The following is a 13,716-nucleotide window of genomic DNA, read 5'->3' on the forward strand; positions in this document are numbered from 1 at the left end:
GGTGCCTTCCATCTCATTATTTCAGTAGGTGGGTGCGAGTATGTAGGGTTTGGCCAGGCCACGTATGGATCCCGCCATTCGGGAACGCTCGTTCTCGAGAGGCGCTGCCACTAGTGCGGTAACGGCCTCTCGATACGGAGGATTCGGGAAGTCGCCCGCCGGCGGTCAACGGCCTGTTTTAGGGTACGAACGGCCTGTTGAGGGTCCGGGGAAGATCTTAGGCCAGGTTCCTCCTTTGGTCCCCTTCTCTTCAACCCCGCCAGGACGCGACAGACGGTGTTGCTTGGGGTCAGAGCGCTCCGAGACCACTCAGCAACAAGTTACCATCGGGGTGGGGACCCTGCCGTCGTGGCGGCTGGGTCCTGGCTGTCTGGCTGGGAAGACGGGGTGTGCGGTGGGACGGGCGTTTCCACCGCTATTGCTGGGAGGGCGGCATCCCATTGCTGCGCCCAGGTGGTCCTGGGAGGGCGGCATCCCATTGCTGCGCCCAGGAGGTGCTGGGAGGGTGACATCACGTTGCTGCGCCCAGTTTGTCCTGGGAGGACAGCATCCCATTGCTGCGCCCAGGTGGTGTCGGGGGGGTGGCATCCCATTGCTGCGCCCAGTGGGGCTGGGAGGGCGGCATCCCATTGCTGCGCCCAGTCGGTGGCCAGGGGCGGCATCCCATCGTTGCGCTCAGAGGTGTGCTGGGAGGGCGGCATCCCATTGCTGCGCCCAGTTGGTGCTGGGAGGGCGGCATCCCATTGCTGCGCCCAGTTGGGACTGGGAGGGCGGCATCCCATTGCTGCGCCCAGTCGGTGCCGGGGGTCGGCATCCTGTTGCTGCGCCTGGATGTGTGCTGGGAGGGCGGCATTCCATTGCTGCGCCCAGTTGGTGCTGGGAGGGCGGCATCCCATTGCTGCGCCCAGTTAGTGCCGGGGGCGGCATCCCATTGCTGCGCCTGGATGTGTGCTGGGAGGGCGGCATCCCATTGCTGCGCCCAGTTGGCGCTGGGAGGGCGGCATCCCATTGCTGCGCCCAGATGGTACTGGGAGGGCCGCATCCCATTGCGGCGCCCAGGTGATGGGTCTTGCCCTGTGGTGGCAAGGACCTGTGTGGGCCTGGGGGTCGTTTTCGATCTGCCAGGTTCGCGAAGCCTGCGGTGGCTTCGCACTGTGCGGCCCTCCGCGCAAGTGGTGTGGTCGAGATCCTCTTGGGGATCGCTTGGTGGGACGCCATTTCCCTTAGGGCCCTTCACCGGGTTAGACGGGGAGTTAAGGCCTGGGGTACGGTAGTCAGAAAGTTAGGCGGGGTGGTTGTGGCCCATCCCCGCATCACCATAGATCAGCTGTGGCTTTACCTGGCTGCTGGTCTTCCTCTGTCAGAACTGAGGAACACCACTTTCTTACAGGACCTGCAGTGTCTCTGCGTGAGCTGGCGCGGATAGAGGGGGGAGTCGGGGGGCCAAGATAGAGATCTGACCCCCGCTCCGTGGCAGGTTAGGGGCGGAAATCTGGGTGGTTTCAGCAACTGCGCGTTCTCCCTTGGGCATCTTTGGGGATGATTGACAGGTTCTCTCCAAGCCCATGGTGGGTGCTACCTGCGCACTTGGGGGGGACCTGTCTTTGGGTCCCGCTATTGAAGTCCCAGGGTAGGGGTGAGCCGGCGGGACCCCCCTCATGCGAGGGCATGGCAGGGTCTCAGGTGAGGGAGAGGTCCCTCACCTGGACCAGCATCGACTACGCCCATAGTTGCCCAGGAATGTTGACCTTTTACGTCATTTCCGCCCCGGAAGTATTTGTTTGACCCTGCAGGTCCACTGTTTCCGGGTCATAGTTGAGTATGTTGATTTATGCAAATTTATGCTAATCCATGCTAATTTAATTAATAAATTATGCAAATTTATTATAATAAAAATGACCCAAGTTTAAATCCAGCTCTTGTGTCCGAGTCGTTACTCCGTCTCTTCTGCAATATCGCCGGCTGACTTACCGGCCCCACGGCGCTGTTGCGGAAGGGCCGGGCAGACTCGGACCCTTCCGATGGCGGCCGCCATCTTGTTTTCGGCCGAAATCTCGCGAGGCGAGATTTCGGCCGAGAATGCCCTTCCCACGTGGCCGGGCATGACGTCGGGTCCGGGCGGGGCCTGCTGGCCCTATTTAAGGGACAGCAGGCCGGGAAGAAAGCCTGTTCGCCCGGACCTGATGCTAAGAGCAGACACCCACCCGCCCTTCCCTATTTTGCAGTGTGCCTAGTGGGTCGCCTTCGGGGGCCGAATGGGAATTTTTTGCAGCCTCGCCCATTAGGCCAGGCTGTTTTTTCGCCCATTCCACACTGGGGAGATGGATGTGCGGTTAAGGGGTGTTTGTGTTTAATTAGGTTAATTGGCTTACCTCTGGTCATTGGGTAGGCAGGTTAGGGGCGGAAATCTGGGTGGTTTCAGCAACTGCGCGTTCTCCCTTGGGCATCTTTGGGGATGATTGACAGGTTCTCTCCAAGCCCATGGTGGGTGCTACCTGCGCACTTGGGGGGAACCTGTCTTTGGGTCCCGCTATTGAAGTCCCAGGGTAGGGGTGAGCCGGCGGGACCCCCCTCATGCGAGGGCATGGCAGGGTCTCAGGTGAGGGAGAGGTCCCTCACCTGGACCAGCATCGACTACGCCCATAGTTGCCCAGGAATGTTGACCTTTTACGTCATTTCCGCCCCGGAAGTATTTGTTTGACCCTGCAGGTCCACTGTTTCCGGGTCATAGTTGAGTATGTTGATTTATGCAAATTTATGCTAATCCATGCTAATTTAATTAATAAATTATGCAAATTTATTATAATAAAAATGACCCAAGTTTAAATCCAGCTCTTGTGTCCGAGTCGTTACTCCGTCTCTTCTGCAACAGATAATTATTTGTTTTCAATCATTGTATATTTGTGATGGGCAAGTTCCTTTCTTTCCAACTGCAGCTGCGGGCCCTAGTTGTTCAGCCAATAATCTTGAACCCTATAACCCATTTTTCACCAGATGTCCAGGAACTCCAACTGAGCTGATATGGATTTCTAAAATTTACATCTCACCATATTTTTATGGGAGAAACACTCTAACTCCTCTGATGAGACCATACCTGTCTGATATGGTTGAACCTCTGGCATAGCTCTCATTCTCCTCAGAGTACACAAACCCCACAACCACATCAAGGTAGTGCTTCACTGGGGTCAAGGTAATTCCTCACCTATTATGGGTACAATTAGATTCATGTCTAAGACTGTTGGAACCTTAAGAACTCAAGTTCTAACCAAGGACCTCAGAATTATTAAATTAGCACTTGAGAATATACGTGTTTCCTAGCAGAATTCTTTTTGGTAAAATTATGATATTTAGGTCTAATAAATTCAGATTTTTCAAATGTTGAGGGTATTTTTTTAGATATTAATCTTAGAGGTCCAATCATCAATATAAAAGCTGATTTCTTATTCCATAAGCATTTAAATATGATCTGCAATTCCCAGTATTTTGTAATTTTTTTCCAATTGATTTTGCTCAATCCTAGCATCATCTGATAAAGCAACTTCAATGAACCATACTTTCTTATCTTCAGTTACTTATATCAGGCATGTTATGAACAAGATGCCTATCTGTTTGGTTCATCCCATAAGATCTTAGCCCATTTATTTTCCCAAACCTTCTTGATTTTATAGTCCAAGTAGTTCTTATTCCATTCAGATTCAGACCTGTGGCAAAGTTTCCAATAAGTAATTTTGGCAACTCGGTCATGATTCTGTTTGTAGTCACTTTGTGTAATTTTATAATCATTTTGCTACAGCCACTGATCAAGTAGTCAGTTGATATGTATTAAAAGGTGGGATAATAATACCAACAATAATTGGAATAATAATCACTACCAGTCAATTGGAAAAGGGAGTTTTACTTGGAACAGTTACATCCTGCATCAATATCTTTTACAACATCAAAGATCACCATTGGCATATCCCAAGACCTTGGGAAGGACTCAGCAGGACAAAAGTCCTAATCTGGTCTGATACTGTGAACATCCAAAATAATTTGTAGGCAGAATTTATTAAATTGGGGTGGGGTGGGGTGTTAGTCCAGAGAAAAGTAAAGTCAAGCCGAAAGAGTTCACAGTATTGAACTCTTTCGCAATCAGTATTGGTAGTTGGGTTGTATCCTTTTTTTTGTTTTAGGAGCAGAAGTATATGTAAGTGACTCATAGAACAATTCAAATTTCAGATACACTATTTGAGAGCAACAGAGAAGCACAGAATTAGGATTTCACGTATAAGCAGTGATAAGAGTGTGCAAGCAGTGAGCAGTGGAGCTTGATTAGCCAGCCAGGAAATTCTTCATCCTGCTAGGTTTTAATTTCAACTGCTTGTTATATATTAGGAAGAGAGATAACTTTTTTGTAATTCAGAGGACTATTTGGAAGCAGTTTAACAAGGATTTTCCTGAAATGAGAGTATATTCAGGAGCAATCTGTGTATCACCTGCTTGTATCTGGCAGCATTGTACTTTAGGATATACCGTAATAAAGAATAAATCCATAAATAAATGACTATTCTTATTTATTTATTTATTTGTGTTTATGAAAATTGTTTTAAAATAATCTATATTATTTGTTGTATTTTTAAAAGAAAAATTGATCAAAATTTATTTCAGAATGAGTAGATCAATTTATATTCTTTTAAAATGATGTGGGTTTTTGGCTGCACAATAGGTTTTTAGGTTGAAAACTCATTTTTTTAAAAAAACTAAAATACTTTATATGAACCTCCTCAGTGTGTAGAATTTTAGCTAATAATTTCTGCTGAGTTTTCAAGATTGAATAATTTATTGTTTCATGATCTGCATGCTCACTTTGTAAGAAATTCACTTACTTGAATATTTTTTCTTTTTCTTTTTAGGTATGTTCCTTAAAATAGTTATAGCTGGTATGTAACTTTGAAAATGAAAATGGAAATATTAGCACTGTTCAATGTTATTTTGAAAAATCTGCAATTTGCTTTTAGGAAACATCTACTTCTTTATTGGATGGGACTAATTCTTCTATTTATTTTAACCCTTTGATGGTACATGGGTGAATGGTATTTTTTGCAAGTGATTGAACTTTGATGCTGGTACATAATTTATTTGTTGGCTAGATTGTGCTTTTCTCTTATCTGCATTTTGATTGCATTCTTTGAAAATGGTGGAGTTGATAATTATATATGAGATGGTTCATTAGTAAGGTGTTGTTCTCTTTCCATGATTGTTCCACTATAGATGATGATCAATTATTAGTAAGTATGCATTTGCTTGCTTGCTTACTTGTTATATTTGCAATGTGGTATGTGGGTGATAATTCCCCCAAACTGCCTGAGATGTTAACAATTAGGATACTAAATTTATGGTTCTGTCTTACCTTGTGTTTGGGAAAATGCTTTTTGTGAAAGTGTTAACTTTGGATCTTTTTAATGTCCAGTTTTAGGTCTTTATGTCTGCTGGTCATTGCTTCCAAGAATTCTTTTGAAATGTTCAATTTGGCTTGTCCCAAGATTTCCATGTTTTCCAATTGGTTAAACATGTGGCTGTTTGAGTGGAAGGAGATGAATAATGTCATTTTTTAAATCACTAGTTGGCATTTGTGAATGTTTTATTAACTTCCGGCCACCCAATGTAGTGATCTTTTCCTTACAATGCTGTATCCTTCTGTTTGTCTTATGCTTTTCAAAGAATATTTTTTATTTGTGTACATCAGAGTTATTCCAAATAGGTGGAGTTTTTGGACTCTGATATGAATTTCTTCAAAACTCATGCATCAGAGAAGCTATGTGGCAAAGTATTGAGACAGCCCATTATTGCAACCCAAAATCAAAACTTGAAGAATTCCTCCAATGCAATATGCTTCTGTTTCTTTTGTAAAAGTTGTATCCGTCAATTGCTGTATTTTGTTAATGAGACTGATCCAACAATGTTTCTGATATATCTCTTCAATCAAACCTGAATTCTTCAAATAATAATAATTTGCTTTGTTTTCACTATTCTGAGCATTAAAATATAAGGAATAAAGGCTGTAAAGTTATGGATTAAGTTAATAGTTAATTTCTGAAATTAACAGGTATAAGGGCTGGAATAGTTTCCACATAATATTCCAGCTATAAGGATTTAATTAAAGGACCGAGTAACCACATTTTGAATCATATATTAATTTTCTTGGTTTTACTTATTTTTACTAGCACGCTGAAATTTTCCAATGTACTTTGTATTTTTTCTTTTTTTTTTTAGGGTGTTTATTACCTGTGTGGATACTGCTAGCCAAAATACTTTACCAGATGTATGAAAAAGAAAGGTAGAACTTATCTTCCTGATTTATTTTTATTTTTTTGCTTTATGGGCATTACAATATTTTATTGTAATGGTGTAAATGCCATTTATGTATGATACACATATATTGTAGTTCCATGGTGGGGGAAAAGAAAGTTAAGTAGTAGGCAGATTATGCTATTTTGTGCTTGTATCAGTCTACATGTGTTCCTTCAGAAATTGCTTCTAACCTTTTTTTTGCATTGATGCATATTTTTGTTAAAGAAAAAAAGCTACATATATATTTATGTCTATCATGAATTCAGGGATGATAGTAGGAACCCAGAGGTTCATGTGATTAGAATGCCGAGTTAATTTTTGCACATATTTGAAGCTTATGTTCTGGTGAACGTCATGAAGAGCTCCCATCATTCACTCCAGCGTCTGCCCACCTAGCAGTTTGAAAGCCTGCAAATGTGAATAAATACTGTAGGTACCAGATAACATGAAAAGAGCCTCCAATAGGGTGCCCTGGACAATGATGATGTCACCAGCTTTCACCACGGAAGTACCTAGGTGCTTTCAAAATAGAAGTAGTGATAGAAGTGGGGGTGGTACAGATTAAAGCAAGATTCAAACGTTGATTCTTATTGGAAAACCTTTTAGAAATTACAAAAGAAAAAAATTGCTATCACTCTCTAATATATGTTTGGTTTGTTTATCTTGTGTCTACTATTTCTTCTGGCTGTTCATAATTTTTAAAATACTGTTCTGTTTTCCATATTAAACTTTTACATATTTTTTTATTCTTATGAGTTTGTTCTCTGATACCCTTTATTTTTGTATAATTTACAATCTTCTGCTCTAGCTTCAGATCTGTTTTAACTTTTTTATGTTCCTAATTCCAAACCCAATCAATTCCCTTTCCCTAGGTTGTCTTTATTGCTGACTGGTCTCTGTTATCAATTGTTTCAATGGCTTACAAACAATTAAAGCAAGTAAGACAACTGGATAAAAATGATAAAAGGATATAAGACTCCATCATAAATACTTCACAAAATTCAAAATCAAAATAGTCATATCTAGTAAGGCTCAATAGAACCTGTATCAGGGTAGGGGCCAAATTCATCTCTGGGGGGTGGGGGGGATGATATACCACATTACATTCTAGGGCATTCTTCTGATGTATATTCCCCATTGTTCCAGCTTATTCTCTTATAACCCCTAATCCAATGAATGCAAATACAAACCTTTATTTATTTATTTGTTTGTTTGTTTGTTTGATTGATTGATTTTTATGCCGCCCTTCTCCTTGCCTTCTCTTACTGATCTTACTGACCGATATTTCTTTTCCTTAACAGGGAAAGAAGAGAAAACCAGAGAAGAATGAAAAGAAAGGAAGTGCAGACACAGCAATCATAACAGTTGCTTGGTTGCCTGGGACATGAGTAGACTTGAGAAAACATGAAAGTTGCATGAATAATGACATATTCTGCACTATGTTTAGTGAGTCTCCAACATAATCTCTATAGTGAAAGAGCTCATCAGCAACAATAACTGTCAGTTAGATTTTTTTTCTTTCATTGTTTTGGTTCCTAATTAATTTAATTTAATTAATTAGACTTCTATGCCACCTAATCCCACTGGGACTCAGGGCAGTTTACAACAGTAAATAATACATACAATATAACAAAAGTCCAGTGGACTGTATTAAAAAAGCCATCTTAAAAGCCACTGGACTGTATGCAAGGCAAACAACTAAAGGTAAAAGGAAGAAGAAACCACTATGGTTTAGTAATGATGTAAGGGCTGTAGTCAATTAAAAGAATTCTGCCTATAGGAGGTATAAAGAGTCTAGTGGTATAGCTAACAGGTGTATAAAATGAGACATAAGGAGGCAAAACAGATAATATATGGTGCTAAGCCTCAAAAGAGGAAGAAATTGCCAAATCTGTAAAGAAGGGGGATAAAACCTTATTCAGATATATTAGTGATAGGAAGAAGAAAAAACTGCAGGGTAGGTTGGAGACTGGCCCAAAGCTTAGTACTGGGGACAATACATACATTGATGGGAATAAGGAGGAGCATTGCAGTAGTCGAACCTCGAGGTGATGAGGGCATGAGCGACACTGAGCAATGACTCCCTGTCCAGGTAGGGCCACAACTGGTGCACCAGGCGAACCTGTGCGAACGCCCTCCTCGCCACAGCCGAAAGATGATGTTCCAATGTTAGCTGTGGATCGAGGAGGACGCCCAAGTTGCAGACCCTCTCTGAAGGGGGCAATAATTTCCCCCCAAGGGTAATGGACGGACAGATGGGCATAATCTGAGGTTAGTTGGGGAAGCTACATGAGAAAATATTATTTTACTGAAAGAGTAGTAGATGCTTGGAACAAACTTCCAGCAGACGTTGGTAAATCCACAGTAACAGAATTTTAATATGTCTAGGATAAACATATCCATCCTAAGATAAAACACAGGAAATAGTATAAGGGCAGACTAGATGGACCATGAGGTCTTTTTCTGCCATTAATCTTCTATGTTTCTATGTTTCTACCAGGATAGAGGAATAACCCTTATCCCATGGCCGCCAGGGATAAACCATCAGCGTGACCAAAGCGGTTTCCGTGCTGTGACCGGTCCTGATAGCAGACTGAAAAGGGTCAAGGGCTTCATCCAAGGACCATCGGAGATGGAGCGCCACGACCTTCTCTACCCAAGAAGGGTAGGTTGGAGACTGGCCCAAAGTTCTTTAACTTGACTGGATCCAGGAACGGTTTCTTGAGGAGGGGACATACAACCGCTTCTTTCAGCGGCTGCGGAAAAGAACCCTCATTCAAGGAAACGTTAATCAACGTCTGGATCCAGCCATGTGTCACCTCTCTTCTGGCCGAAACAGCCAGGAAGGGTACGGGTTCAGTAAACAAGTGGAGGAACTCACAGCTCCCATGGCCTTGTCCATTTTATCAGGTGTTACCAGGTCAAATCCATCCCATACAACAGGACTAAGACCTGTCCCTGTCTGCTCAGTCTGAATTGCCCAATTGGTGTCCAGGTCATTCTGAATCTGAGCAACATTATCTGCCAGAAACTGAACATATTTCTCAGCTCTACCCTGTAAGGGCTCCACTGTTTCCTCCTTGTTTAGAAGGGAACGGGTCACCCTAAACAGGGTGGCAGGGTGGGAATTTGCAGACACAATAAGAGCAGGAAAATATGTATATTTTGCTGCCTCTATCATCACAAGGTAAGTCTCTTAGCTGTGTTTGATCTAATTCAGAGTTACTGGACCCATTCCATTGACTTAGTTGTGTAACAGGCTCTATTTTGTTTAAAAACCTAGCTATAGTGGTAGAGCCATCATGGTTTTAATTGTGCTAGTAGTACAAGATAAGAACTTAAATCTAATAAATAAAAGTTTATAAAGTAGTTGTTAACTTAAAACTGTACATTTAATGATGGTATGGAATTATAAGGGACTTGGAAGGGATGCTTTATGGCCAGTAAAACACTTTTAGCCATCACAAAATGTTGCACATCACCTCTGTAGTCACATAATCTGGTTGCTTGACAAATTGTTGCATTTACAACCAGTTGGCAAGCCCCCCAATGATCATATCATTAACTATTTGTAACCTTCCCTGCCAGCTTCTCTAGAAAGTCTGTAGGGAAACTGGCAAGTAAGATTGCAAGCTGCTGCCATCTCCTGAGATTTCCCTCACCTCTGAGAGCTGGTTGAAAGAGCTGCTTCCCAAAGGGAGCTGAACTCCTTTGGCAGAATGCACAAATATTGCTGAAATACTGAAGATTTTATTTCATTCCTGTACCCTGCCAAAGGAGTTTTCTTGTATACTTTGTATTTAAAGTATACACAGAAAGAATGTTTAGGGCTGTCTGTGTTTATAACTTATGTTTTTCTCATTCTGTATATTGAGACTCTGAATACTTGCAACTAGCTCAATTACAGTGAATGTATTAAGTAGATACAAAATTTGATGGCTCATAGTTGGTATAAGAACAGCTGTGACATCTCAGTTCTGAAATATGATGTATAAATAAATGTTACCAATTTTATTACCAAATTTTTCAAAATATTCCCCTGGATACACTGATTCAAGTGATCAATTTTAATTTATGTTGGTGCTAAAAGCATATATTCAAATATTCTCTTTGATTTCATTATATCTTCATTCCTAATGAGGCAGATTGGTCTTGGTTTGCTTCCATCTTTAGACACCTACAATTTTGTTACCATGGATTTTTTTAAAGTAAATTTTAAAACCTTCCATCAATCCTTTGAGCAAAAACAAGCACAGCAATGTGAACATTACATACAACAATTGTTGGTTAAGATACGCCTCTGTTTATTAGCCAAATGTTTGTTGTATTCCTCAGTCTTCTTTGCCAGTTGAGCAAATATACTGAGTAATTATGTGAGTGATTACTTGGCCAAAGGAAGTTGAAAAAGGAAAATAAGATATTGCAAGGCATAGACAACAGCAAAGGAGACTAAGCAACTTGTCATAAGAAAAAAGAAAAGCTGAAGGAATATTTTCTAAGTAATCTGGTGAGGACTGAATATGTTTAGTTCCACAGAAACAGTCCATTTCATTTCTTTATTCTAGTGAATGTAAATAAAAGGTTCGTTTTCCAGACAATTTTATTTATGGAGAACTGAATGGCATTGATTTATATTGCCATTCCATTATATGCAACTTGGTTGCCATAATGATACCTCTATTCCTCAGAGAAACATAAAAGCTTTAAAATCTTCAAAGGTGAGAATAGTGAAATGCACAGATGCCCCAAAACTGAAGTGTTTTATTTCCCTTGTTTGTTTATTTATTTATTTAGATTTCTATGCCACCCTTCTCCTTAGATTCAGGGCGACTCATGGTGATTTGTTACTTAACTCCTTAAAAATATGTATTTGATACTTTTTGTATGTTTTGTATGATGCTGGTTCTAAGCACTCTAGAAAGATGTTAATTGTTCTGGCTGTTTGGGACAAGAATATTTAAATATATGAGGAGCAATTATGAACTTTTCATTGTGAAAAGTGTTATTCTGAATTCTATATAATGAATTCTACAGAGTGCATTACATAACATGATAGATACATTTTCATAGCATTTTAATGTTTAATATTGTTATTGTTTTTCCTCCTAGTATATTATCCCATTTGTTTTGGAATTTTCTGTTTGTATTTTAATCTTTGGTTTTAGAGAAAATTATAACTACATGAAGAAAAAAATATTTATTTGACTTTTAATAGATTCTCTGGCTTGGATCCTGTTGCTTTTCCTCGTGGTTGGTGGAGTGTTGTAGATTTTTTTTTACAAAAGAATGGTGAGTACTTTATATATTTACATTCATATGTAGTTAAAATGCTTCCAAATTTTATGAGCCTTTCAGCAGAAGCACCTAGAAATTTGTATCTTAACACATCGATTTTTTTTTCAAATCTTTGTCTTAGCCCTGAAGACACTTTTCATAATTATGATTGGGAATTTAATAACTTTCTCATTATACATGCCTCAGCAATAATAATCTTCAATACAATTTTGTATCTAATTCTTTTAGATACATAAATATTGTAGTAGTTGGTGTTGATTTTCCTTCAGCCAAATATGAATCCACATTTAGCTTAAAATGCAGGAATAAAACAGAGCGTGATTTTCCCCATATAATGCCCGCAAATTTAAATGTTTTTGGGGAAAATAAAGGAAGTTTGACTGACACAATAGATTCTAGTCATTTGCTACTGAAATAAAGAATATTGGTTGAGGATGCTCATAAGGAATGGCAGTCACAATTTGAGATAATATCAAATATCAGTATGTAACATGTACACAGAAACATTTTATGAGGTTTTGCCATTCACATCAGCAGTGCTCCATCAATGTTCAGCCTCTTTTTAGTTTAACACTGACAAAACCATGATCCATTAAGGTCAATATTTCCAGAGATATGAGACAGAATTAGCATGGGTGGGCAAAAAAATCAGCAGGAGTGACGACTTCTGACTTCCTACCAACTTCCCCATTGAATGTCCTTGTGAAATCAGAAGAAATCTTCCTCCCACCCTCTCCATTTCCCTTCCCTCCCAGTTATATACTATTTCATAGGTTCTAGTCTTTTGCACAGTACTTCACTGACAAACTCACCTGGATTTGCCAATGTTTTGATGCCTCTCATGGTGGTAAGGGAACTATTTGGTATATTATTTGGGATTATTTCAGGGTTGTAAGCTTCAAGGAAGTGAAAAAGATACTGTCTAGAGTTTTTCCTGCATGTGCTCTGGCTATTGCAAGCAGTATATGGAGAAGTGACCACCTGGATTCCTCAGATTTTTAGTGCCTTCATGAGGGAAAGCTGCCTGTTAGCAACTACTTCAGCTTCAACCACAACAACACAAGAACACACAACAGATTCAGACTTAATATTAACTGCTCCAAACTTGACTAAAAAATATGACTTTACCAATCGAGTTGCCGAAGCATGGAACTCATTACCTGACTCTGTAGTGTCAACCCCTAACCCCCAACATTTTACCCTTAGACTATCCACGATTGACCTCTCCAGGTACCTAAGAGGCCAGTAAGCGGCATGCATAAGCGCACTAGTGTGCCTTCCGGCCCCTGTCCAATCGTCTCTCCTTATCTCATTTATCTTTCCTTCCATTCCTATATCTTTCCCTCTATTCTTCATTGACATACTTTATTCTTATATGTCTTCTTCTATTCTTTCTATTATATATTTTACTACGTGTATATTCTCTATAACCTACACTGTGTATTGGACAAAATAAATAAATAAAAAGCTGCTAGTACACTGAAGGAGATCATCTCTGGACCCTCAACTCCTAGATAACAATTATTATCCAAATTTGTAGCTGAAGCTGAAATGTCTGAGTAGTCCCATGAGTGCTTGCGCGGCTGCATTTTGAAGTTTGTAGTTTCCGAACATTCTTCAAAGGTAGCCCCATGTAGAGAGTATTGCAGTAGTCAAACCTCGAGGTGATAAGGGCATGAGTTATGAAGTTCCAAAGGACAATGAGCTACCCATTGCCTCGATGGCTTTCAGAAATTATTATAAACTGGGTTTTTATTCTGATAAGCATTCAAATATTCCTAATCTATTGTGGAATCACTTACTTTTTTCATGTGCATTTGTGGGTTGTTGTTATGCTGTTGGTAAAGGAAGTTGCTACATGCATAGAGTAGCATCAGTTAAGAATTAATTTAAGAGCTTTTGAAATTCCAAAAATGCTTGAGGAAACAAAAATGCTTGAGGAAATATCTTGAATTCAGTTCAAATTCATTTTTCTAGAGAGAAATTCCAATCACACATCAATGTGTATTCACGGGTGGCAAAATACAGAAATTCGCTACTGTACAAAAATAATACATCAATGCCATCTACTGTTGGTGTTATATTACACCT

At 40.5% G+C, this 13,716-nt stretch overlaps 1 protein-coding gene across 1 annotated transcript in view; it reads left to right on the top strand.

Moving 5' to 3' along the window:
* The window catches only part of LOC139165327 (complement receptor type 2-like), a 66,102-nt gene that overhangs the window by 25,834 nt on the left and 26,552 nt on the right, over window positions 1-13,716 (top strand). Inside the window, exons 7-11 of the mRNA XM_070748525.1 lie at window positions 4,893-4,919; window positions 6,253-6,316; window positions 7,632-7,776; window positions 8,831-8,995; window positions 11,546-11,619. Coding sequence (XP_070604626.1) covers window positions 4,893-4,919; window positions 6,253-6,316; window positions 7,632-7,692 — 152 coding nt within the window. The 3' untranslated portion in view covers window positions 7,693-7,776; window positions 8,831-8,995; window positions 11,546-11,619. The remainder of the gene's footprint in view (window positions 1-4,892; window positions 4,920-6,252; window positions 6,317-7,631; window positions 7,777-8,830; window positions 8,996-11,545; window positions 11,620-13,716) is intronic.

The sequence above is a fragment of the Erythrolamprus reginae genome, chromosome 3 (assembly GCF_031021105.1).
Source record: "Erythrolamprus reginae isolate rEryReg1 chromosome 3, rEryReg1.hap1, whole genome shotgun sequence".
Lineage (NCBI taxonomy): Eukaryota > Metazoa > Chordata > Lepidosauria > Squamata > Dipsadidae > Erythrolamprus > Erythrolamprus reginae.